Source organism: Condylura cristata, unplaced genomic scaffold, assembly GCF_000260355.1.
Source record: "Condylura cristata isolate star-nosed mole 26May11 unplaced genomic scaffold, ConCri1.0 scaffold00030, whole genome shotgun sequence".
Lineage (NCBI taxonomy): Eukaryota > Metazoa > Chordata > Mammalia > Eulipotyphla > Talpidae > Condylura > Condylura cristata.
The window spans coordinates 24776151-24800677 of record NW_004567131.1 but is presented as its reverse complement, the minus strand read 5'-3'; the positions used below and the strand labels follow the sequence as shown (position 1 = coordinate 24800677).

General features: G+C 43.8%; 1 protein-coding gene across 4 annotated transcripts in view; it reads right to left on the bottom strand.

Annotated features, from left to right (window-relative positions):
• KIAA1217 (KIAA1217 ortholog) overlaps nt 1-24527 on the bottom strand; it is a 396114-nt gene that overhangs the window by 249090 nt on the left and 122497 nt on the right. For 3 of the 4 annotated variants that reach the window (XM_012731297.1, XM_012731301.1, XM_004691304.2), the window contains exons 1-2: nt 14238-14588; nt 5722-6005 (exon numbers count right to left, since the gene is read on the bottom strand). In XM_012731297.1, coding sequence (XP_012586751.1) covers nt 5722-6005; nt 14238-14307 — 354 coding nt within the window. In that variant the 5' untranslated portion in view covers nt 14308-14588. Of the gene's footprint in view, nt 1-5721; nt 6006-14237; nt 14589-24527 lie in introns of those variants that run through there. The other variant, XM_012731298.1, reaches the window with a different exon arrangement.

Below are 24527 nucleotides of genomic sequence, written 5' to 3'. Positions count from 1 at the left end.
ACTGCAGGGCAGTCTACCTGCCATAGGACACTCTCTTGTGTACCCCCCACCCCCAGCTGCTCTCCCTCCAGCATCTCTGTGTTGTGTGAATACAACTGTTAACCCCCCCCCACCACCGCTGTGACCTCAGTAAGTTCCTGTGAAGCAAAGTCCATGCCCATTCCTTTAGTCTGAAAATACTTCTTAACAGTAGTAAGTTGTGTCTGGCTCCACATTTAGTCAAAATCAATGCCGTGACTCAAAGTCCCACCCAACAGCCCCACAATTCACCCTCACACCCTCAGACAGTCGGTAGCACACTTCTTTAAGGCTCGGATTTGGAAGGAGAATGGAAGGAAGAAAGGGTGGACCTGATAAGAAAAAGATACTGAGATGGGAAAGCAAAATGAAGTTGGTGCCAAAGTCTGAGGGCATTTTAAGGAAAATACCACAGAATACTGTTGAAAAAGCCACTGAGTTCCAGACACCAGGTCTTTCCCCATTCCGCAATTCTACCATGAGCAGGTACCAAAATTAACAACGGTGTTCTTTTCAAGCTGTTCTCTTCCTGATGGCACGTCACGGATCTCTGGTCTGTCTACACAGCAGATGCAGGTTGTTTAGGGACTTGCTCACGGGCCTGGCACAGGCAAGAGCAGAGTAAGAAAAAGAATCTAGATCTGGTGCTCTGTGGGGTATCCTGAAATCGTTCCTTCATTCTCCCTTCTCAAATCAATCACTAAGTCACCCTCTACTGAATGTGGGAAGAGTCTCAATTTTGGCTAAACGCCATACCAGACATGACTACGTTGGCTGGGCATCTCTCTACAGATATGGATACTGCAGTCACTTTCAGATCAGTCCCCCAAGCTTTTCACAGTTTTTCCATGTAATTCAGAAAAGCTAACCTTTATATTTGGCTGTGATTCCACTTCTGTATTCAAGGGCACAAGGGTCCTTGTGGCTGCCAGACTGAGATTTCTGCCTGACTTTCAAAGGCAACCCAACCAGAGCTCCCTCTCCTTGAATCCACTGACTCTTAATTTTCCACGTGACATGTCCAAATCCCTTCGACAAGGCCCCTCAGTTGACCCAGGAAGGAACCATGGCTGCTCTTGTCTCAGTGCTGCCTCTCCTGTCTCTTCTCCTTCATGCCTTTGTTCTACTCATGCCAATCACAATTTGTCGATTTCCTAGACATGGCTATTTACTGAAGACCTACTACTCTGTGCTAGGCAATGAAGAAACAAATAATAAAGAGGATGAGTTTCCTGGCTCTGGGAATTCATTGTCATTCCAAGAGACTCCACCCAAATTCTGATCTCCTACTGCTGAATTCCAACAAGCTTCCAGGGTACATACCACTCTTTCCTAATATGTCACACAAAACAAGAACCCTCCAAATAATGGTCACGCAGGCTTAGGAAATACTGCACAAATATTTCATTCCTCACCAGTCTAGTCTTAGATCTCCACTTGAGATTCTCAATGTCATGTAGCATATTAAAAGATTTGACAAGCCTTAAAGTGTAGTAGGGATTCTTTTATCTCTGTTTAACTAAGAATTTCCCCTTATTAAGGACTTCCTCCCTATTCCCCAAACAGCTATGAGACTGGAGATTCAGGATTCTTGAAGAATATACTTTTATAGATGCAGTTCTAAATCACTGCAGTTTACAATTTACCCTATTTCACCCTACTCTGAGAGGTGCCGACCTTGGCCTCCCAACTGATGAAGGTTTTCAGCATGCATTCAGCATCTCTAGAAGACACATATTATCTCATCTAAACCTCCCCACAACTGTATTGTCTGTCAAACTTCTACGGTTAGCAAAAAGCCTAAGAGAAATGGACCGACTCCCCTGGAGTTAGAGTCGTGTCCTCACATAATCAGTTCTAATGGACCCAAAGGTTGGCATTCTTTCCATTAACTAGATGTAACCTTGATAGGGAGGTATTCTGTTTTGTATTTTTTCTATACACCTGATGGCCTAGAGTGTAGGTTCATGATGAATTTACCATCTGATTGATTTTAAAATACACACTGAACCCCACACACACCTGCAGGAAGAAGGAGGATGAATAATGGCAAAGTGAACTTGATAACTAAAAAGAGGAAGGACCATTTCAGTGTCTGCACTATGCATTCTGCCTCAATGTACTGGACTGAATCACATTGGTCTTTTTTGGGCTTCTCAATACTGAAATTTCCATCTCATTTAGTGGCGATTTTCTGCAGGTTTACTGATGATCATATTGCAGGTGTCTCCTGCCACTGAGCTAGCTGTACTTTTGGTTTCTGACTCCCTCACTTTCCCACCTACTCCCAGGCACTCCTTTGCAAGTTTTCCAGTAGAATCTTATTTTGATTTTTTTTTTTTTGGCAGTGCTCTTAATATAGCACTGTTCTCAAAATGTGTTCTTCTGCTCTTCTACACACTAATTAATATGAAAGCTAACTCAAAGATTGGTGGCACCCAATTAAACACGGATCAAAAGCCGTATGTTATGAATGATCCCCATTTAAGATTCTTCTTTCCTTTTTCTGTATCCTGTATGATTAATGTCAAGTAAAAGTCAGTTTTGCAGCCCCTTGAATCACTACCTTCCTGCCACAAAATGTCCTACTCTGTAATGTTCCAAATCTTCTGAAATACACTTTCCCCATGATTCAAATCACAATTCAAAGATCAGCTGTCTGGAAAACATTTCCCTGCTAGCTCTTTCATCATCTGTGAGTAGCATCATCTGTTAAGTGTTAGACTGCAATTCTCATTTTTTGCTATGGTTTTTCTCAAATGATCGTTTTTACTCAAATTAAATGGTTATTGTTTTTGATCACATTCTGATTTCCCTTAGATATATCCAAGATTATTTGGAGTTTCTAAGAACAAGAATTCCCTTAATACTGAATCTTCTACTGAATACTGACTATCATTCTTTATTCACAGACATCTATTACTTTACTAATCATATCATTCTTTATTCACAGACATCTATTACTTTACTAATCATACACATATATTAGTGCAAATTCCCTTAAAATTATGTGAAAAATTCTTTTCTGACACCATGAACCTCCCACCTGAAGGTGTTATTTTAGTAACAGTAACATTTTTGCAATTTTTACCTTTTTCAGATGCTCACCACTATTTTTACCACTTTCTAGTGCCAAATTATTATTTATTCCACACACATTGTGTTAGATTTCTTAATTTTCAAGAAGTTATTTCCTTTTCCCTGGAGGTTAGTGAAAAAACTGGTGTATAAGCCCATATTCAGTCATTAGTTCAGAGTTAAGTGGTTTCTGCTATAAAACATGGAAATTCGCCTGTCCTTTTCCTATCTGGATTATTACTATAACTTACAAACTTTCCATTTATGTTCTTATTTATAAAGTTGGCATACTTTTCGAAAACTTACCCCTCCACAACCATAACATTTTAACCAGGCCTCTTACCTCAGCATTGCCTTAAGTCCTCTACTCACTGAGTGATCTATGTTTTTGTGCATCAAAGTTCATGCCAACTAGCCTCCCTTCCAGGATTTGCTGATGTCTATGTCCATGAATATGGATGCTTAATCTTGAATTTCAGACACTTTCCATATACACAGATTCATAAGTGTTATGATGACAGTGATATACAAAATGTGCTTAGTTGGGGTTTTTCATACACAATGGAGGGACAATCTCTAATCCTGAAGGTATAAGTTGGTACCCATTATCCAAGCATGAGGAATATTCCAAGGTGATAGGAGTTCTATTATGATACAATTAAATTCATCAAAAGTAAGTCAAAAAAGATGCTATTGCTTGTAGCTATAAACACATACTCATATATTTATATCCCATGTAAAATGGGATTGATATTTTTGTACAGGGAAGTTTTATATACCACAGTTGTACAATGTACATTACATTTAGGAGAGCTGATATAATAAAATGGGGGATTTCCTTTTTTAAAAAAAAGTTTTTTGAGATTTACTTAATTTATTTATGCGTACAGGAACAGCGGTACAGGTCAGAGGTGCAACAGGGAGCAGGTAAGAGGATTCACCAGAGACAGAGTGAGAAGCAGAACAGGTAGACTGACTAAAATACACTGCTGAGGGGAGTCGTGGGGAGATAGGAAGTTCTGCTGCACTGTATGGATTAGCTCCCTGCCCGGGGATTGAACTCAGGATGCAGTGGCTGGTGTGATAATGCTGTGATGTAATCCCATGCCACTGGGAGACCTGGATTTCCTTTTTAAACTAGAGTTCAGTCAAAATCTGGATAAAAATAAAATAGCAATATTTCCTTTGTAGCTTGAAATGAAGATAGCCTCCTTTTCTGAAAAACTCAAGATTAATCTATGCATTTATACACTAACCAGGATTCCTGTTTCTTTTCTCCTCTTCTGGGTCTAATGCTTTTTGCAATGTGAACAAAAGGCAAATGGAAAGCCCATAAACACACCTCACATTTATAGGTACCTGGCAAAGACTTCATAGCTGGAAAGACTGGATTTAAGGGAGACAATGAGATTGAGGTAGAAATGTAGATTTAAATGACTCAGGGTGATTCCAATCACCCTGATCTTCCATTCCATGGAAGATCAAAAGCTGAGGTAGATATCACTTTTGTAACTAACGGGCAAAACAGCAGACTTCAAACAGATTATCTCTCTACCTGTAGTGTCGAAATCAATGACAGCCTGCCATCCTTCCCCTACCACACACACCACTAAGTGCTCTCTGCTTCCTTCACTGTCTTCTTCATCCTCAAAGGTCAATGTGATAACCAGCCTGTAAGGTCTACTAAGCAGGTGTCCATCTCCTTTAACCCCCAAACTGCACTGTCTGCTAAAAGTCATGGAACACAGCCAAGAAACAAAAACATCCTAAGGGCCTTCCTGGAGGTGCAAGAGCTTAAATCTCAGCACTCCTATGAAGCTCTCCACAGCCACTGCAGCGAAAGTTCGATCTCCGGGCAGGGAGCTGACCCACATGGCACAGCAGACCTCTCCTGTCCGACCTCTCCTGTCCCACCCAGCTGCTCCCCTCAGCAGTGTAATTCAGTAAATCTATCTGCTCTATTCCCCACTGTCTCTGGTGAATCCTCTCAGCCTACCTTCCCTCCTCCTCCCTCTGGCCTATTTGACAGTTCTTGTATGCATAAATAAATAAATCTTAAAAAAAAAAATTCAAGCCTCAGATAGGTGATATCTGTGTGGATGTCAGGATAACCTCAGACAAAGGTAGATGAGACAGAAGAAAGCCAAATTACACAAAAAGAAAACATCTCTGACTATAAAGGAAAAGAACGGAAACTAAACTGTAATGGCAGCTTCTTGAGCAAGAGAAATGTATCTCCAGTCTATCCCTCTATGCTCTATTTAATCTAAGAATTTATCTATGGATTCATTCACTCATTCATTCATTCATTCATTCAATTAAACATTCACCGCATTTTCAATCTACTAGTAAGTAGTTGAATGTGAGGATATTCTTGGGGGAACTGCAGAACCCCTGGGTCTTTCCTCTCTGGCCTCTTGTTCTTTGAGGGGATAGTAAAGTGGGTAGAGCTCTTAGGTCCAACCTTTCTCAAACCTTCTCCCAAGTCCCAGAAGAGTTCTGGAACAACTGAACAGTAGGCACTTCACTCAACTAACTGTCCTGCTATAAGCTGGAGCTCACTTTGCTTTCCCTCAGGTCCATTAATGAAAAAACCTTGCAGTGAAATAGCAGCAGTCTCCTTACCTGGTCTCTCAGCCTCTCTTGGTGTCCCATGATCGCAGTGGCATGATGGGGGTACTTCTGTTTCAGATGTTCTAGGAAAGCTTCTCTTTTCCTATCCATTTCAGAGGTTTGCATTCCCAGGATTTCTTTGGAACTGCGAGGCCCACCTAGAGTGTGTCTCCGTGGGATGTTGCGGGAAGACCTGGAAACGGCAATTCGACCGTTCCCATTAGAAAGGCGATCCTTGGTTCTGCGACATTCTGCATCTTCTAGCGATGTGACATGCAGGTTGCTTTTTCCTTGTTCTGGAAGGAAAAAAAGTATGGTTAGCAATTAATGATTTCAGACTTGAAATCTCATTAAAAAGAGAGGTTATGGCAGCTCTTAATGTAGGAATGTAACTTAGCAGAGTTATTTTGAAGGCAAGGGCGGGGCGGGGGGAATCAACACTCAAAAAAAACAGGAAAAACTACACTTTAGAACTAAAGAAGCTGCAGTGAAAACTCTATTTTCATCTCTCCCTGAGGTAACTCCAAACAAGAACAGTGGTCAGAACAGTTTGCAGACAAATGGGTTGTCCCTGACCTTCACATGTAACTAAAGAAAACTTTAGAGGGAAAAAGTCTCTGGGAGTCTGATTATTTCCTTATTATTTTTTAAAAAGATTTATTTATTTCTGCACACAGAACTGGGGTACAGGCCAGAGGTGCAGGGGGAGGTGAGAGAATTCACTAGAGACAGAGCGGGGAGCAGAACAGGCTGACTGACAAGTACACTGCTGAGGGGAGCAGCGGGTGGGTCAGGAGGTCTGCTGCACCATGTGAGTCACCTCTGGGGCTGGGATCGAACTCATGCTGAAATGGCTTTTGCTTCTTAGTGTTGGGCTTTAACCCACTAGGCCACCAGGGAGGGCCCCCTTCCTCACCTTTCTATTGAAGACAGAAAAGTTGAAGGAGGCTAAATTATTTGTTCTAGACTAGTTCTAGTGAGTCCTAGATTTGGTCCACTGCCTTTTCCAGGCACTCAGTGGGCAAGAACACCTTTTTCTACCTATATGGGCAAGACTGGGTAGGAACCACTCACTGTGAGAACCTGGCCAGCTCCTGAAGTGATTTTGAGAGTTCATTATTTTCTCTTCTTTTTTAAAAACCTGTAACGCTCTTTTCCCAGTTGACAGGAATATTCATACAGACAATAAGTGGAGATTCTTTGGACACATCCTACATTTAAAGCATTGTCATTGCTGGCTTTTTCATTGCTAAGCAGCAGTCAATTTGTACCTCAGGACAGGTTAGCGCAGGGTGTCTAGGTCAAGGCCTTTGACAATACACTACATCTTTTCCATTTAAGAATTAAAAAAAATTATTTTATAAAATAAATTGAAAAAAAATGTACAAAAAAATACAAGAACTGGAGTATATATAGGCCAGAGGTGCAAGTGGTGGGAGTGGGGTGAGAGGATTCACCAGAGACAGAGCAGGTCACAGAACAGGCAGGTCTACTGAAATCCACTGCTGAGGGGAGCAGTGGGTGACCAAGGAGAAGCCTGCTGCTCCATGTGAGTCAGCTCTGGAGAGCCAGGGATCAAACTTGCAATGAAGCAGCTGCGGCTAGCTTGCTGTGCTGTGCTTTAGCTTGCTGCACCATCAGGGAGGCCCCTAGTTGGTTTATTCTAACGTGGGGAATAGAATTTTGAAGTGGTTCACATGTCTATGATTATAATAGCTGCTTTTGAACTTGGAAATGAAGCAAATGTTTCAGAAATCACCTTCAGATTTATACATATAAATATTGATATCAGGATGAGACCAGAAATAACAATAAGGAAATAGGCCCTCCCTGGTAGCACAGTGGGTTAAAGCACAACACTAGGAAGCTAAAGCCACTTCAGCATGAGTTTGATCCCCGCCCCAGAGATGACCCACATGGCGTGGCACGATCTCTCCTGACCTGCCCTCTGCTCCCCTCAGCAGTGTACTTTGTCAATTGGCATGTTCTGGTCCCCACTCTGTCTCTGGTGAATCCTCTCACTACCGCTCCCTCCACCTCTGACCTGTACCCCAGTTCTGTATGCAGAAATAAAAAATTCTTTAAAAAAACAGGTGAGATGGTTGACTTGCATTTGTAAGCAGAGTTTACTAGCTCTAAACCCTTCAAATTTATTCTAATTTAAAAAAAAAGTTTCTAGTGACAATTTATTAGCTAATTATCTTTAAAATTTATATGCAGGTTAATAATCTGGGTCCTTCAGATCTCAGGTCACTTTCTGTTCTTTGTTTTCCTTGTTACAACCACCAGCAGAACTTTCCCCCTTGAACCTATCAAGTTTTCTCTAGCCCCAGGATCTTAAAAAAAAAAAAAATTTATATGCAGGCTAAAACATATACAATATTTGACAGAGGTAGATTTAAGTTTCAGATCAATGGAGAACCAACCTTCTCACTGGTGATCCCCAGGTGTAGATCGATCAACAGGTGCCCACAGTTTACACAAACAGTCAAAGGCCAACAGTTTCCCTGGTCTCTACCTAGAAACATCTTTATAGAACTCTAGTCACAACAGTGTTTGATTGGGCATAGAGAATATTTGAATCTCAGGTTGGTTTCCTGGTACCCTACCAAGATGTGTGTTCTGGGAATAATTCTTCTTATCTACCCTTTATTTCATGTTATGCTGATAATCATAAACATCTCGATCAGATACTAATGAGGAAAGAGAGGGAAATGTTCCAGATTAGCTAATTGTTGGACTTTTCATTAGTTTCACACAGAAAGGGAAAGAAGACAGAACTACTGGCTCAAAAGCTTTTGGGAGATTAACTTTAATTTCACTTATTTAGGTTATTGACTCATTACATGGATCCTCATGACGGCTGCCTTTTTAGAGTCCTCTTCTTTAATAATACAAAAATAACAGCAACAGCTGGGTACACCTGGATACTGACAATGCCTAGCTCCCATATCTCAGGTTAGTAAAGATGTGTAGCATCTGAAAAATTAACTTTCCTTTTGAGTATGCATGTGTATGAGTTTTTGTTAGCCAAAATTCTTGTAATACTTGATATAATTGATAAGTCACCAATTCCACATTATCCACATTTATATTATCCAAGTCATCAAAATGGAAAATCAGTTCTATTCCTTCTCTGCAAAGTACTTTGACGCTAACATTTTAAACACAAGTGTTTCTAGCTGTTTGCTACTCTGGGAATCCATGCCAAATAAGTAGGGGAGCAGCAGCATGCAGACAGGCTTCCAGGGTCCCCTTCCTGCGTCCCACACTCTGCACAGCCCAGAGCAACTACTCCAGCAGCCCCTCCAAGCAGAATGGAGAACACCTCTCCAAAATTATCCACTGCATGGTGGGGACAGGAAGGCTGGCCTGCCCAAGACAATTTGCGTTTCAAAGGGCTTCCTAGCTGGGATGCAGACATTCTGGAGAGTAAACACAGAGGGTGGGACTGGGCCCTGAGCCTAGGAAGTAGGCAGAGGATGGAAGCCAGGCTATCCATAGGAAGATATTCACACTGCAAGTTGTCTGGAGGGAGCCAGCAAGGCTGGCTTCTTGGCTGCCCTTAGACTCCACAGGCTTAGCCTGCTCCAAGGGGCGGGATCAGGCATTCCAGGTGTGCTCTCCACCAAGAGCCAGCAACAGGCCCCAGGGCTTCCCTAGGGTTTCACTCCAAGGTGAAGAGTAGGTAGACTTCAGCGTCTTTGTGGTTCTTGTGGTAGCTTCTGGTCAGGGGTCTACAAGATGTAGATTTTGAAATTCTGCTGAGATGCTCTCTTGTTCTAGGAACATTCTGGGGTTCTGGGGAGCTGCTGTTTTGTTTGGGTGTGTGACCTGTCTTGTCCTAGGATGGTAACCATCTTATTTTATCTATCATGACATTAACTATTGCATACACACAGAAGGCCACGTTTTTCCAGCCCCTTTATCTAGCTGGGGCCTTGAACTGATTCCGGTCAGTGCTATGTGGGCAGAAGGGCAGGCTGAACAGATGATCCTGAGGAATGGTATGGTACTAGACAATTGTGCCTGGGTCCCAGAGCCCGGCTAGTGGTGAGTCACCCAGGATTGACCAGCACTATTCACATTAGACTGTGTTCAAGAAACTAATTTCAGTTATGCTAAACCACTGAGATGGGGGGAGGGGGTCTGGGCTGTTGCAGCAATCAGGCTATCTGACTAATATGTGCAATATATAGGATATGGGTTCTTGTTAGGGATAGGATAGTCCCCTATCATATCATAGTTAATATCATAAAGATCACCACCATATATAGAACGGTACAGAAATTATAGCTAAAGTCAGACCACCATCTTCTCCCAAAAATAACTTATTAAGTTTAAGTGATTAAAAGGACTTCTGGTATAGATTTTAGGTCAATCAGAAATAGCCAGAAGAGACTTCTGTTCTCAAGTGTTGTTGAGTTGATTGATTCATGTACACAAATATTTATTGAGGGCCTGCTTATTAGCACTCTGAGAAACATTAGGATACAGTGAAGCGTTGCTCAGGTTAGTCTTATCTCCCTTCCTTCAGGGAAGACCTACATTATAATTAGAGAAACAGATAACAAACAAATACTGTATAATATAAATATCACAGTGATGACTGCTCTGAAGGAAAAATAGGATAAGGAACCGAGATCAATAGGGCATTTTTAGAGGTTTCTAAGCAAAGACCTAACTAATGTCTGGGACCCACAATGTGGGGGCTGCAAAGGCTCTTCCACCTTCATGGAGATATAACAGACATATCGCTTTGTATAAGTTTAAGTTGTGCCCTGTATTGCTTTGATACATTTATATCTTGCAAAATGACTATCACCATAAAAAATACTACCTTAAGGCCCTCCCTGGTGGCGCAGCGGGTTAAAGCACAGCACTAAGAAGTTTAAGCCACTTCCACATGAGTTCGATTCCCGCCTGCCCCGGAGGTGACCACATGGCGCGGCAGACCTCTCCTGACCCGCCCGCTGCTCCCCTGGGCAGTGTACTTTGTCGATCTGCCTGTTCTGCTCCCCACTCTGTCTCTGGTGAATCCTCTCGCTGCCCCTGAGCCTCTGGCCTGTACCCCAGTTCTGTATATACAAATAAAATCTTAAAAAAAAAAATACTACCTTAAAACATTGGCAAGCGGGAGGGTTGGGAGGATGGGCATCAAGCAGGAGACTGACAGCACTCTACCAACATAGGGTCCGTGATTTTAGGGGACAGCGCAAAGGCAGACACCTCAGCGCTGTTCTGGGCTGATGTGGGCACCCCATGGAAACCTCACCCGCCATGAGGCCAAGGAGCCCTTGGTCTTGAAAAGGAGCGTGATATAATTAGAGTCAAATTCAATTAATAATTTCTGAGTGCCTACTTTGCACCATGCACTTTGCGGGATACTTTTAAAATGTTACTTAGCTACGCAGCCTGTCTATTCAGCCAGGAATAGACAATGGAAACTGCATTGATAAGTTATCCTTGAGGTGACCATATGTCCCAGTTTGCCAAAACAATCCTGGGTTGCAACTGTTGTCTCCGTGAAATTATTTATAGTGTTCCCTTTCACTCAAAGTTTCTCAGTTAAAACAGTAAGTTACATGATCACCCAAGGGATCTTTCCCTATAGTGGATCAAAGTCATGGAGAGGTATAATTAATCTTTTTCAATAAGGTATAATTAATCTTATTCAATACTATTTATTAACTTCTGGTGGTGATGTTAGGTGCTGGGGCTGTAAAAGATGAAAACACAGTCTTGACCCTGGAATACCACATTGTGATTTGGTGAAAAATAAGCAATATATAAAAAATACAATGGCGAGATGGCCAGGAGAGGAACGGAGGGATTGGGATTGTGATGTGACCATCAGAGGCCTCACCTCCTTGTGTGGTCCTCCTGCTGTCCAAGAACCAAAAACAAAAACCACACCCCTTCCAACATCGGAGCCCCCAAAACTAAGTGGCGTCTCAGAAATCAAGCGTGGATTCTTACTTCCCAGGCACAAGTCTTGAATCTTTCCTTCTGTACATAGACCCAATCCTAGTAGCTTTCTTGGAGTGCCTGCCCTCCCTCCACAGTTCCAGTCACGAATATCCAAACACACATTGGCACGCCTGAAAGCTTTCTGCCTCCTCCACATCTCCCGGATGACAAACACTGTCCTAGCTACTGACTGCTTTCCCACTCAGGTAAAAAAGACAGCGCCACTCTTCCAGATGTGCAGACCAAAATTTTTGGTGTCATTTTTGAGTCTTTGCTGTTTCTCTTGTATTCCACATCCCAGCCTTTAACAAATTATTGTGGCTTTTTTTTACATATACCTAATTCTTGTCTGCCACCTGCTCCACTACCCGCTGGTGCAGACGACCGATGTTCTTGCCTGGTTCCTCGCGTCAGTCTCCTCTTTGGATCCTTGCCCTTCTCCCCCCCTCCACGTGGGTTATTTTCCCATCTTTTTTCCATGTTCCTTTTGTTCTTTGAACTTGTTTTGCCATTGCCTTGCTGGCTTCTTTTGAACATTAGTTCAGATACTGACTATGGGGCTCGCCTGATCCTTTCTACAGTTTCCCCCATCTCTACCCATGAACCCCCTATTCCTTTCACTGCCTTATTTCCCCCTGAAGCCTCATTTCCTTCTAACTGGGTTTCTAGGTAAAATGCAGGATGCCCAGCTAAATTTAAAATTCAGATAAATAATGAACAATTTTGGCAAGCTTGTCCCCAACAGTGCAAAGGATATATATATATATACTAAAAGACATACTCGGTGCATTTTTATTTGCTCAATCTGGCAACCCTGCGTCTACCACACTATATACTTCACTTACTTGTTCACTGCTGTCTCCACCATCACACCTCCCTCCTCCACCCTCACTCTCCCAGACCAATTTGGCCCTAAGAGTGTAGTTCATTGAAGACAAATATATTTAGTCTACTTTGTAGTTGCTGGATTCCCAGCAGCTGAAACACTGACTACAATTGAACAAATGCTCGATATTCATTGAATAAGTGATAAAGTGATGGCACTCCCTCAACCTGACCACCTCAAGCCTCTTCAGCATATTTGAATTGCCGTGGTTGTTCGAAAGTTTGTTTCCCAAATTGGTTGCCCATTCTAATTGCCTTAGATTCAGAGTCATTTATTTCAACAGCCCAGAGGCTAAATTCCTACAGTAGGATCCGGTCCCATCAAGTAAGGGGAGGGGGGGAGAGGGAGGGAGGAAGAATGAAAAAAAGGAGAGAGGAAGCTAAGAAAGCTTTCTTTCTGGTGGACCCCCCCCCCCCCCCCCCCAGGAAGCTAAGAAAGCTTTCTTTCTGGTGGACCCCCCCCCCCCCCAGCAGGCGCCCACAGCAGAATGCTTTTCTTTGGAAGTACAAACCCAGACACCTAGACAGATGACTGTAAGATTTAGGTATCCTCCAGGGTTTATCAAGCTTTGAATTTTCTGCATTTCGCTGTGGGGGGCGGGGTAGGAAGGGGTAGGGGGCTGGGGTTGTCTATTGTAATTGCATTTTCTTCAATCTGGCATGGTTTTGCATTTCCACTGTGGATGAGTCATTTGTTACTTCCCTTTTGCCTTTTTAAAAAACACACACCTTTTCCCCAGTGCATAATCCCTACTCCTACGCACAGCCCGGCTGCCTTGAAAGAAAGCACGTCTTTAGTTATTAACCGGCCCCTGGATGAACCTGGGGTAGGGTGGGCGGGGATGGATCCAGATTGCGCCCTTCATGAGCATGCTGCCTGCGTGGATTACAGGACAGACTCTGGCATCACAGACACCAGATACTAGAGGGTAGGGTCCTTCCTCCACCCAACCCCACTGTGAAATCCTTCTTTGGAACCACATAAGCCTCTGGAAATTCCCTATGGAAAAGACAAGTCAATTATTATAAACACAATTAAAGGGAAACTGCCCCGAAAAATATAGTAAAATTGTCTAACAATACCTAACTTCAAAAAAAAAAAAAAAAGAGCAGAAATTCCGGGTTCCACCTAGCATCCATGTGTTAAAATTAAAAATGTTCCCCTGCTGTTGGCTACTCCGTAAAATAAAACATCCCTAAACGCTGTGATTTTATTGGAAAAGACTACCAAACTTGCATCCAACAGGCATTTGCCTCATGGAATCCCCCAATCAATGAATGGAAATTCTGCCGTCTTCCAGACAAGCGTCACAGAAACAGCTCCTTCTGCCACCGCTGGAGCAGTGAGGATTCAAAGTTGCTTTGCGATAAAAGTTACTTGGCGATATTGTGTCACTGCCCAGAGAGAGAGAGAGAGAGAGAGAGCATAAACCGACTCCCTGCTGAGTTGCAAATGTGACATCACCACACCACTTCTTGGGCTGTTTAAGAAAATCCTGCCAGAGATAAAGCGAGACCCAAGAAATCAAAACTCTCCGCTCCGTTTTGAAAAGACAGCACCCAAGAAACAGGCTTTCTCTCTGCCAGGCGCCCTGTCTCCAGTTATAAAAAGCAGCAAGCGGCGAGGGTCACGCGTAACTGGAACTCCATCTTTGAATGAGTCTGTTACTTACCCTGCATCTGTCTGCTGTCTGCTGAGTAAGGAAGACATGGCTCACATTTCTGGCTTTCATTTTCTTCCATTGTCCCTGCCTACGGCGCAGGCTCCTCGCTGCTCTTTAAACTTCTGTGCGCAGTTCTGAAAGCTCTCAGAAAGCGCCAGGAAGGGGCCCTGGGGGTGAGGAGGAGGGGACGGTGCGAAACCCCACCCCAAACTATTCTCCACTCCGGTGCAAAGTCGCTCTCGCCCAAGAAAACTGCATTCCAGCGCCGGGCCTCCCCCGTCCTTCCGTCTTGCGTCCCCGCGTCCCCGCGTCTGTCCGGCCGCCAGCGGGACGGGCCCGCGAGGAGTGGGGGCTGTGCTCCCGCGCCGGCCGCCACCACCCCAGCCCGGGGCGGGCCCCCGTGGCGCGGCGCGCCGCGCTGCGCTCCGGGAGGCACCAACAGGTGATGGCTTTCCTACCCCGAAGCCAGACCAGTTTTCCACGCCGCAAAGTGCTGGGATTCCGCCGCCAAGGAAGGAAAACAGTTCACACAGGCGTGAACCTTTGCTGGAAGCCAGTGCTCTGTTATCTTTAATCTTAGACCGAGACTCAGTCTCCCAAATAAGCTGATAGGCGTTCCTGAACAGCCAGCTCCTGAATGTTCCAACTCTCAGGGAAATCTCTTTCAAAATTTGAAAGGATATACCTGAAAGCTTTAAGGAAAAGCATTCTTACTATTTAAGGGCGGGACTAAGAGATACAGAGTTAGTTTACTTTTAACACAATTTCTTTCTCTTAAAATGGATTTTACAAAGTTTATAGTCAGCTGTGTAAACTTTCCCTGATTCCTTCCCTCTTGCCCAACACACACATACAAACACACAAGTTGCTAACAAATCTGAAGAGTAAACCAGTAAGACCAACTTTGTGCATCTCTGAGGTTAATTAAGATATCTGAAAGACAATTAAAAGGCTTTTCTCTGGATGCCCAAAGTTACATCCAAGGTACGCATTCTCCTTTTAAACTACCTGCAAATATTTACTTTGTTCTTTACCCAGTCCTTGAAAAACTGGCAAATGTCCCAGAAAGTGAAAATAGAAGGCACAATGTCCACAAAAAAAGAGAGAGAGAGAGATGGGAAAATAATCTAAGCGACATTAGCTGGCTAGCTCCACAAGCAACACTGTCCCTAGTAGGAAGAGAATGGCATTTTAACCTTCAGTGGCCCTGTCACATGAGGGGGGAGGACAGTGGTTAGCAGGCTGGTCATACCTTGACCCAGTCTGGGCTGCCCAGGCCAGGTTTTAGGTTAATGTAGAGGAAGAATGTGTGCAAAACAATAGCGGCCTGAAGATCCTGAACTCGTCACCTGTGTATTTTGGCACTGTGAGGCCCATAATATGGCCATTGAGGACAAAAAGGTACGGAAACCCCTAAAGGACAAAAGATATAAACCACAAGGAAAGCAGACATGCCAGGGAGCAAACTAAATTCACGTCAGGAAAGGAAGATGGAAACCTTCAACTATGAATAGAATTTTTCTTGAAATCCAACAAGATACGGCTACTGTTCAACAAAGTACAGCTGTACCTTGGTGGCATGAAAACAGGCAGTTGGGTTGACAGGGCAGATAGCTCAAGGTCGTCATGACTTTGCAACAGAATTATCTGGTAATCTTGCTTTAAGGAGGATCTAATCATGCTGTTTCTGTATTGGTGGCCTATGGGTAAACACCAGCTGAGCTCTCTTTAACCTTACTATTTCCTCCGGGACAAATATTGACGAATGCAGGATCTGTGCTCAGGCCTCCAGGTCCAGGTTATCCTGATCCTGATCCTTTCCATAGCTATTGTGTGTTTGTGTATTTCTCTTCAAATGACTGAAGGCTGAACAGTGCTTGGGGTCTAGGAAGAAGGTTGGAGGGGGCAAGGGAGGGGAAAGAGAGAGTCCTTTCCCAGCATTGCTGCATCAGAGCTCCAGCCTAACCTGATGTCCATGCGCCATGGCTTAATGTGATGTATGAAGAGCCCAGCCCCTACAGCTCCCAACAGCTGTCACTGACACAGTGCAGAGGTACAGCCGGAGAAAAAGGAGGCCAAGACAGTGGGACACACATCACCCAACAGCAGCCACCCTGCTCCTTGCCTGCCTTCCAGGTGAGTGCAAGCCAAGCAGAAGAGATCCATATGGAGATGGAGACTGTGCTGGCTGAGACAGTCTGGAGAGAGAGCAGCCCTTCAAAACACTGACTCCCCGATGGGCCATATGGGGGATGCACTTCTCCATGTTCTCAACGACTCATTCCCAGGCAGCTTAAGGAACCCTCTCGGTGGGTCATGTGTTCAAGTTACTCGGACCCCATCCCTCCAAACATACGTAGACACACGCACACAGAATAGACCTCTTCCTTGGCAAAATATACAAAAGAAAACAGCATTATCAGGGAAGACAATTAACATAAATCATTAAGGGCCATGAAGTCTGGATATATATTTATAGTAAAGGTTTTCTTGAATACTCAAACTTTCTGACTATTCTCTGGGAGAAAGCTTCTATCAGTCTCATTACAGGCCCTTTGTTCCTCTTCCTTGAAAAAAGGAGCTGAAAACAATCTGAGAAATGACTGTCCTTAGTCCTTGCATTGACTATACTATACACCTGAACACAAAACACACAGACCAAACTAAGACCTTTTCAGCAATAGTCATTTTTGCTGAGAGGGGTCTCTGGGAAACAATAAGTGTATTCTGCAATCTATAAATGCTCAGTAACTCAGATCGTCATGAAAAATACTATTATTGTCACTGCCCTAACTGTGGAGATGTTCTTTCTGGAAGAAACGCTATTTGAACTAGAAGTACACCATGCATTTTGGTTTAATTTAATTTCTGGGTTTAAAAATTGCTTTTATGAACCAATCTGCCTACTGCCATACACTGAAATATGCTGGGAAAGGCATAAGGAACGCGGGAAGAACTTGAGATTTGATTTTCCTCCAGCCGTATAGAGAGTTACAATAATGATACCAAGGGGCTAAATTTTCAGCTTCATTTCTGTTAACCAGGGAAGGCACAAGGCTATTTCTTGTTTAATGGCTCCATATGCTGGCAATTCATGATTCAAAATGAGCTAACACACAAAAAAGTATCATTTAAAGGGAAAGACGAGTGAAGAGATAAAAGATTACTGTAAGGGCAAACGGTGATTTTGCAGGCAGAGCTAACCTATTATAGAACTGGGCCATGATTGGCTTTTATAATGCAACTTAAACAAGCATTTGCCATGATAGGCATTAATCACCAGAATCATAAACCACTGAATGTGATTTCCCAGCAGGCCTATTTAACTACAGGGCTATGGAAAACAAGTCAACATCCTTTATGTAAGTTTTCAAGACATCATGGTTAGAATCACGCTTTAATGAAATTGACTGGAATATATATATTGATATATATTTCCATTTTTTAAACCTTCACCCTATTAAAGACAAAAATAGCATAAAATGACTTGATATCAAGATATGAAAGAATTAATGCTGGCTGAACTCATAAGTGCCAATTTCAGAGGATTGATAATAGTGAGTAAAACAAAAGAAAGGCAGATAAATCAAAAGTATTTCAATCAGAAACCCCACGTTTGATGAGACAAATTGTCTTTTCTAAGAACACTGTTGTGTCAGTTAGAAATAGAAGATGTTCGGTGACTGGGAAAATATTTGTTTAAATGGATGATCAGGTGAATGAAATATAGAATCTCTAACCTTAGTTTTTTGTTTGTTTGTTTTTGTTTTTAAAATTTATTTATTTATCCATACAGAACTGGGATACAGGCCAGAACTGGGATACAGGCCAGAGGCAGGGGCGGTGAGAGGATTCACCGGAGACAGAGTGGGGAGCAAACAGGCTGACTGACGAAGTCCACCGCTGAGGGGAGCAGCGGGCGGGTTATGAGAGGTCTGCCACACCATGTGGGTCACTTCCGGGGCGGGGATCAAATTCATGCTGAAGTGGCTTTAGCTTCTTAGTGTTGTGCTTTAACCCACTGCACCACTAGGGAGGGCCTAACCTTAGTTTTGATAGCAGTGTGTCAGCTAGCTAGGGTGAACTTATACTCAAGTATGCACCAGAGCACTTGTGGTAGGGAAAAGAGATTACTATTAATAATTACAACAAGACCAGAACAGAAACCATGGCTATCCCTGGCAAGCTGGCAGATGGTCACCTCTAAGCAGCCCAAGATAGGCCTAAGTGCTCCTTAGGTTTCCAAATTCAAATTGGAAATGAGCACAAGATGCTGTTTGAGTTGACTTCCCCAAGAAGGACTTCCCCAAGAAGGTGTGGACTTCATCAGAGCTGTATTACAAACCCTACCAACAATTGCACATTGGAAAACATGTGAAAACAAATTTTCACAGGGTGAGATTCTGTTTGATCCAGCGATCAGAACAGAAGCTCCTTTGTGTTTACGGCAAGACTCCCACAGGTGTGATCGGTGCCACTGATAGCCCGTCTCCAGGGCTCTCTCCAAAGGCAGCCCTTTGCTGACCTTAATTGCAGTCCTTAAAGTCCCGGGTGCTCCAAGGAGACCCAGTGGGAGAAGTGGGGCTGTCCAGGGCCTCCTACCATGCAGGTGTCTATCCTGATGTCTCGGGTCCTCGTGCAATCCTCTAGCAGAAACTTAGAGCCAGTACGGTAATCTTTTAAACATATTTGCCTTCTTTTCCATGGAATCCATGCATGCTCATTATGACGGGGATTTCTTTGATCCCTTTCAACTTGGAAGACGCCAGAGAGCAAAGACTACGCAGCTGAGCCATGTGTGAAACACGCCCCACAGCGTCCGGCACTCAGCTTTGCTTCCTGGTCTGGGCAGGCCAAGTCTGGATCCCAGGTGGCTACTTCTGAGTGAAGACTGCAACTTGTATACCCCTGTTTATCCCAGAGTAAGCGTGACGTGGCATGCCTGAGAGTTCCTGAGGCCCAGGGTTGCATGATTGTGAGCAGAGACGCCCCACAGATACAAGTAGCCCATTCCCTGCCCCACTTTACACAGTGGTACCACTTTCAAAAGAGGCATCGCTGTCTGAATCATGTCATTTTGTTCCATGTCATTTCCTTGGACAGTGATAAGAAGAACAAATGAGTTCCCGGTCTAGGCTCACTGTAAGGAGTTTACACAGGTCTTCGTAGGTTCTGCGGTTTCCTCCCACATCCCAAAGACTTGGCCACAGGACTCTTGGCCAAGTGAGTGACTATCCGCCATTCCAGGCCGAGTGAGTCTGGTGCTTGTGAGTGTTGGGGTGGATGGGGGGGTGGGGCGCCCGCCTTGTGCCTTGAGCTGCTAGAAGAGGCTCTGTCCTCTCATGACCCCGAACTGGAACAAGCTAGTTGGAAAAATGAATGAATGGATACAAATGATTGTCGAATATTAGAAGTGTTTTGGATCTTTATTTAGAAGTTTGGTCATGGGGTGTTTTTGTAGCCAAAAAAATATGCCTTGGGAACTTAATTCTTGTTTATGTCAATTAAACTATGATAAAGGCGACATCATTTGTTATTTCACGGCAAGTCATTGTTTCCAAGACCCTACAGAAGAGCTGAAATGTAGACTTGTTATATTTGGGGGAGTCCCCTAGAAAAGGGCCTCCCCAGTCTAGTTTCTGTCTCTGGCCTCCACGTCCCCTCCTCAGAGCTGTAGTGAGCCCCAGAGGCGGGGGAGAACTACAGAAACTAAGGTCGTGGCCAGAACTGGGGTACAGGGCCCATTTCTCCCTGCAGCCTTCCTTCACCTTGCACACCAGCAAACAGACGTGAGGGCCCATGCCCGCCGCAGTCCCCCATGGATGCCTGGCCATGGGCTGGGTACTCTGCAGCTTTCACCCTTTTCTCACAGCTGCTCTAGGAGACCCTTCAACTATTCCAGCTGCTGTTGCTATACTGAAAGGGAGAATAAATAAAGAGCAGAGCAGGCCTATTTTCTAAAACCCTTTCTCCTCAACCATAGAACTCAACCATAGAACTGGGTCTAGTATTGGAGGGGGTGGAGGGGCTGTGCTGTCATACAAGACAGGATGTGTCTGTAGATGTTTACCAAGTGCACCCCAAGCTCACTCCCTAATCCACGCACGTTCCCTCTCCTCACTGCTCATAGACACCTGGCGGGTGCTGTATGTGTTATCCTGTGTTGTTGGCTCTGTAATGTCATTGTGATCCTCCTCGCCCGGGTAAAGCTCCCCTCTGAGGCTGGTGAGATGGGGCAAGAACTCATGAGGTGCTGGGGTGTGATTGGAGCACAGTCTCTGGGTGGGAGTTGTCTTTAAGCCTGGCAGTGGTGATGGCAGGTGAGCACATGGATGGGGTAAGAACAGGACCCTGGAAGTAACCTTGAAGTGGCAGAAAGAGAGATCTATGACTGGGTTCATGGGGTCCTGATCAGTGTGTGTGTGTGTACATGTGTGTGTGTGTCTTTGTGCAGGGGGACTCCTTATTGTACGCTCCCTACGCCTTTATTTTCCTCTGCCCCACCCACCTCTGGAATTCAGGGCTCTTCACTACCCTTACCAGGGCAGAACAAACTTATTTGAAGCTGGGTTGATCACCTTTATATACTTCTCTGCCAATAAACACTGAACTTGGCTTTGTTTTAATAATGTACCTAGTTTTTGACTTTCTGCTTTTTTATCAGTTGTTAGCTTTAGTGAGTAATAGAGACAAACTGTACTTTTAAGAACAACACAAACACAAAGAGTGGATGGGTCAGTGCAAATGCACACCCCACTTCAGGTTGACCCACTGAGGGCTGTCCAGGTGTGGACAGTGACAGACCGAGGAGGAAGTACCTGGCAGGCCAAGTTGTCCCAGGCTGCACATGAGCTGCAATGTGCAAGAGGCACCCCAGGAACTCTAGCATGAGGGCAAGGGAGAGGGGTGGGGCTCACACTGGGCGCAGGGGGTGCTCTTAGGGCATGGGGGGCAGGGTGATAGGGAGCAGGCCTGGTGGCACAAGGGTGTTTCGAGGGCTTGTGGAACTGGGAGGTTGCAGTAATGGGCCAGGGCTGCCGGCCCCAGCGCCTCTACCAGCCCGCACACTCCAGGTCATGGTCATGTCCAGCTCTGCAAAACCAGTCATGTGCTTCAGGACTTGAGCACTTTCACAACACTTTCACTTTCTCTTCCCTCCCTAGTTCACTGAATTTAAGCAAAGGGGGTATCTTTTTTCCATGAAGATGGGAAAATGCTTTAACAATGAAGGATCTGATTTCGGGGGCCAGGTGGGATGGTGGAGGGTGTTGAAATTGGGCAAGGTAGAAGGAAATTTCCCATTTACCCACAGTTCTGTGACTCAGTTTTTCAGTCTGTCAGCCAGAGAGAATTTTGTGCTGCATCCAAATGCTACTAGAACTTTAAATCCTTGGTTTCCCCAGATTTTACTGTTCTTGAAACATCTTCTTTTGTGAACATTACAATCTGGACTGGACAAGCTCTAGTGGGATAAATATTTCACTGAAAGTTGGGCCAGAGTTTCCATGACACTATACTAGGAGTCGAACTTGTGTGATGTGACCAGATTCCTGAAAGGGGAAAGGTAGATATGGTAACGAGTGGTTTCTTCCTGCTCTCCCCCTCTTGCCCCAGTCCACACTCACCCTCAATGTGCATAAGCAGCTCAGGACCCCTACAAGTGACAAACTGGTGTACAAAGTGCCAAATAGATGAGAGAGGAACTGATCAAATTCTCAGGCTTGCTGAGAAAGTCACCCCAGAAACTTCCCTCTACCACCAGCGCCCCCCTTGCTGGACCTTGGTCCAATCAGAAGGCATCAGCTTTGCATAGTCATGGTGGGAAAACTGGAGTGTTCTGGGAAAAAGATAAAGAAATGCAGCCAGAGCTTCCTTCTTTCCGAGAGTTTGAATATGAGATACACAGAAGTAGGATGCAGCTGGGGGTGACCAGCTGTCGTAGTTTGTACAGGATTTGGACATTTGTTGTTAACACCAGGGAAGGAGGAAAGTCCTGAGAAACTGGGTTTAACAGGTCACTCTCCTGCAGGCAGCCTGGTGGGCAATGTTGAGACTCATCAAAACAGATATGGCAAACAAAACTATGAGGTCCTGGGGGGCAGGGGGAGAGAGAGAGAGAGAGAGAGAGAGAGAGAGAGAGAGAGAGAGAGAGAGAGAGAGAGAGAGAGAGAGAGAGAGCCACTTGCAAGCCAAGGAGCAGAGAGCAGGGAGCAGGGAGAGAAAGAAGCAGGCAGGGGACAGAGCAGGACAAGGACAGATTCCCTATGGTCCCCACAGTCTACCCCACTCCCTAGGATATACTGCTGGGGAAATGTCAAAGAACCATATTCAGCTACTCAGGAGACTGGGGCAAGTTATTTCTTATTTTTCCAGCTTCCTCACATAAGTAATAATCCAACCTACGGGTAGATATAGTCCTTGTTATATGAACTGGTCACAGCCCAGGAAGTTAAGGACATTGAGGTCCTGATTCTGAAATCACTTTGGAAATAAAATAAGTCATAAATAGGATTTGGTTCCTTTTCACAATATCCTTGGTCCTATCCTTTTAAAGATAGGATTTAAATCAATTTAAGATTGCCTTTGGTTGCAAATTTTCACAGTGAAAGGATTTATTTCAAGAGTTTCCAAAAATTGTAAATGTAAGTTTTTGTAGACTGGATTCAGGAAAAAGAAAAAGAAAAAGAAAAAAAAAACACCTATGGAAAGGAAACAGTGAAAACTACTTTATGTAGACCGGTGTATCTCAAACTTTATTTAGACAGTTTGTTTTCTGTCATGAAATTGGTACTCTTTAAATTAGCATTAACTTTATGATGAATCAGTTTCAAAGATAAAACTTTTCTATCATTTTATTAGAATTAAGGGCTTGATAACAACAATGATATAATTTCTTACAGTATAATTAATAAGTGATTTTGCTTAAAAATTGTGTTTTTTAAAAGGAGGCAATAGTTGACAACACTGTATATGATTTGGGGTTCTGGGATCACACCTCTTCGGATGTCTGTTACCAGGACACACAACCACCATAATACAGAGTCTTCTATCAGTCCCCTCCCTTTGCTCTCCACTTCCCACCTTCTCTTTGTGTTAGTCTCAGTTCTGCAGTCAGAACTCTAGGATTTGTTCTGGTTCAATTTTGTTCTATTCTTTTGTTTCTTTATATTCCTTACAAGAGTAAAATAATAATAATAAAAAAAAACAGGCAAAACACTTTGAGACATTTGCTGCTCTGATGTTTTTGAGGACTTGGCTACAATGGCACGGGAAACAAACAAAAATATAAGTGGAACTCATCAAACTAAAAACTACTACATATTTAAAGAAACCTTCATTTAAAAAGACACCCTACAAAGGAGAAGAAAAAAATTTGCCTATCACATATCCAACAAGGGACTGATAGCCAAGATCTATGAAAAAATCAAAAAATTCAAAAATATGAAAAGAAATAATCCAATATAAAGCAGGCAAAAGGCCTAAAGAGATACTTTTTTAAAAAAACCAAAAACATAGATGCCCTATAAAAGCACAAGAAAAAATGCTCATAATAATTAATTATCAGGGAAATGGAAGTGAAAACTACTATGAGATGCCATCTCACATCTGTAAGAATAGCCTGTGTCAAGAAGGACAGCAATGACAAGTGTTGGTGAGGGTGTGGAGGAAAGGGAATTCTCATGCACTGTTAGTGAGAATGTAGCCTGATCCAGTTCCCATAGGAACAGCATGGCGGTCCTTCAAAATATAGCAAATTGATCTATCAAATAATCCAGGGCTCCCTCTCCTAGATATCTATACAAAGGATAAAAAGTATGGAAACAGGGGCTCTCCTGGTGGCGCAGCAGGTTAAAGCGCAGCACTGTGAAGCTAGCGGCAGCTTTGGTGTGTGTTTGATTCTCGCCCCGGAGGTGACCCACATGGCGCAGCAGACCTCTCCTGTCTCACCCGCTGCTCTGCTCAGCAGTGTACTTCGTTGATCTGCCTGTTCTGTTCAGTCTCTGGTGAGTCCTCTCACTGCCCCAGCACCTCTGGTCTGTACCCCAGTTCCGTATGCATAAATAAATAAATCAAAAAAGGTATGGAAACATCCCAAGTATTCAACTACAAATGACTGGATAAAATGTGGTATATATGTACACAATGGAATACTATCCTGCAATAAAAAGGATGAAGTTTCTTGTCATTTTTGACAGTGTAGACAGAATTGGAGGGGATTATGCTAAGTACAGTAAATTAGAAGGAGAGTGACAAATTCCAAATGAATACACCATCATTTTAAAAAAAGATTTATTTATT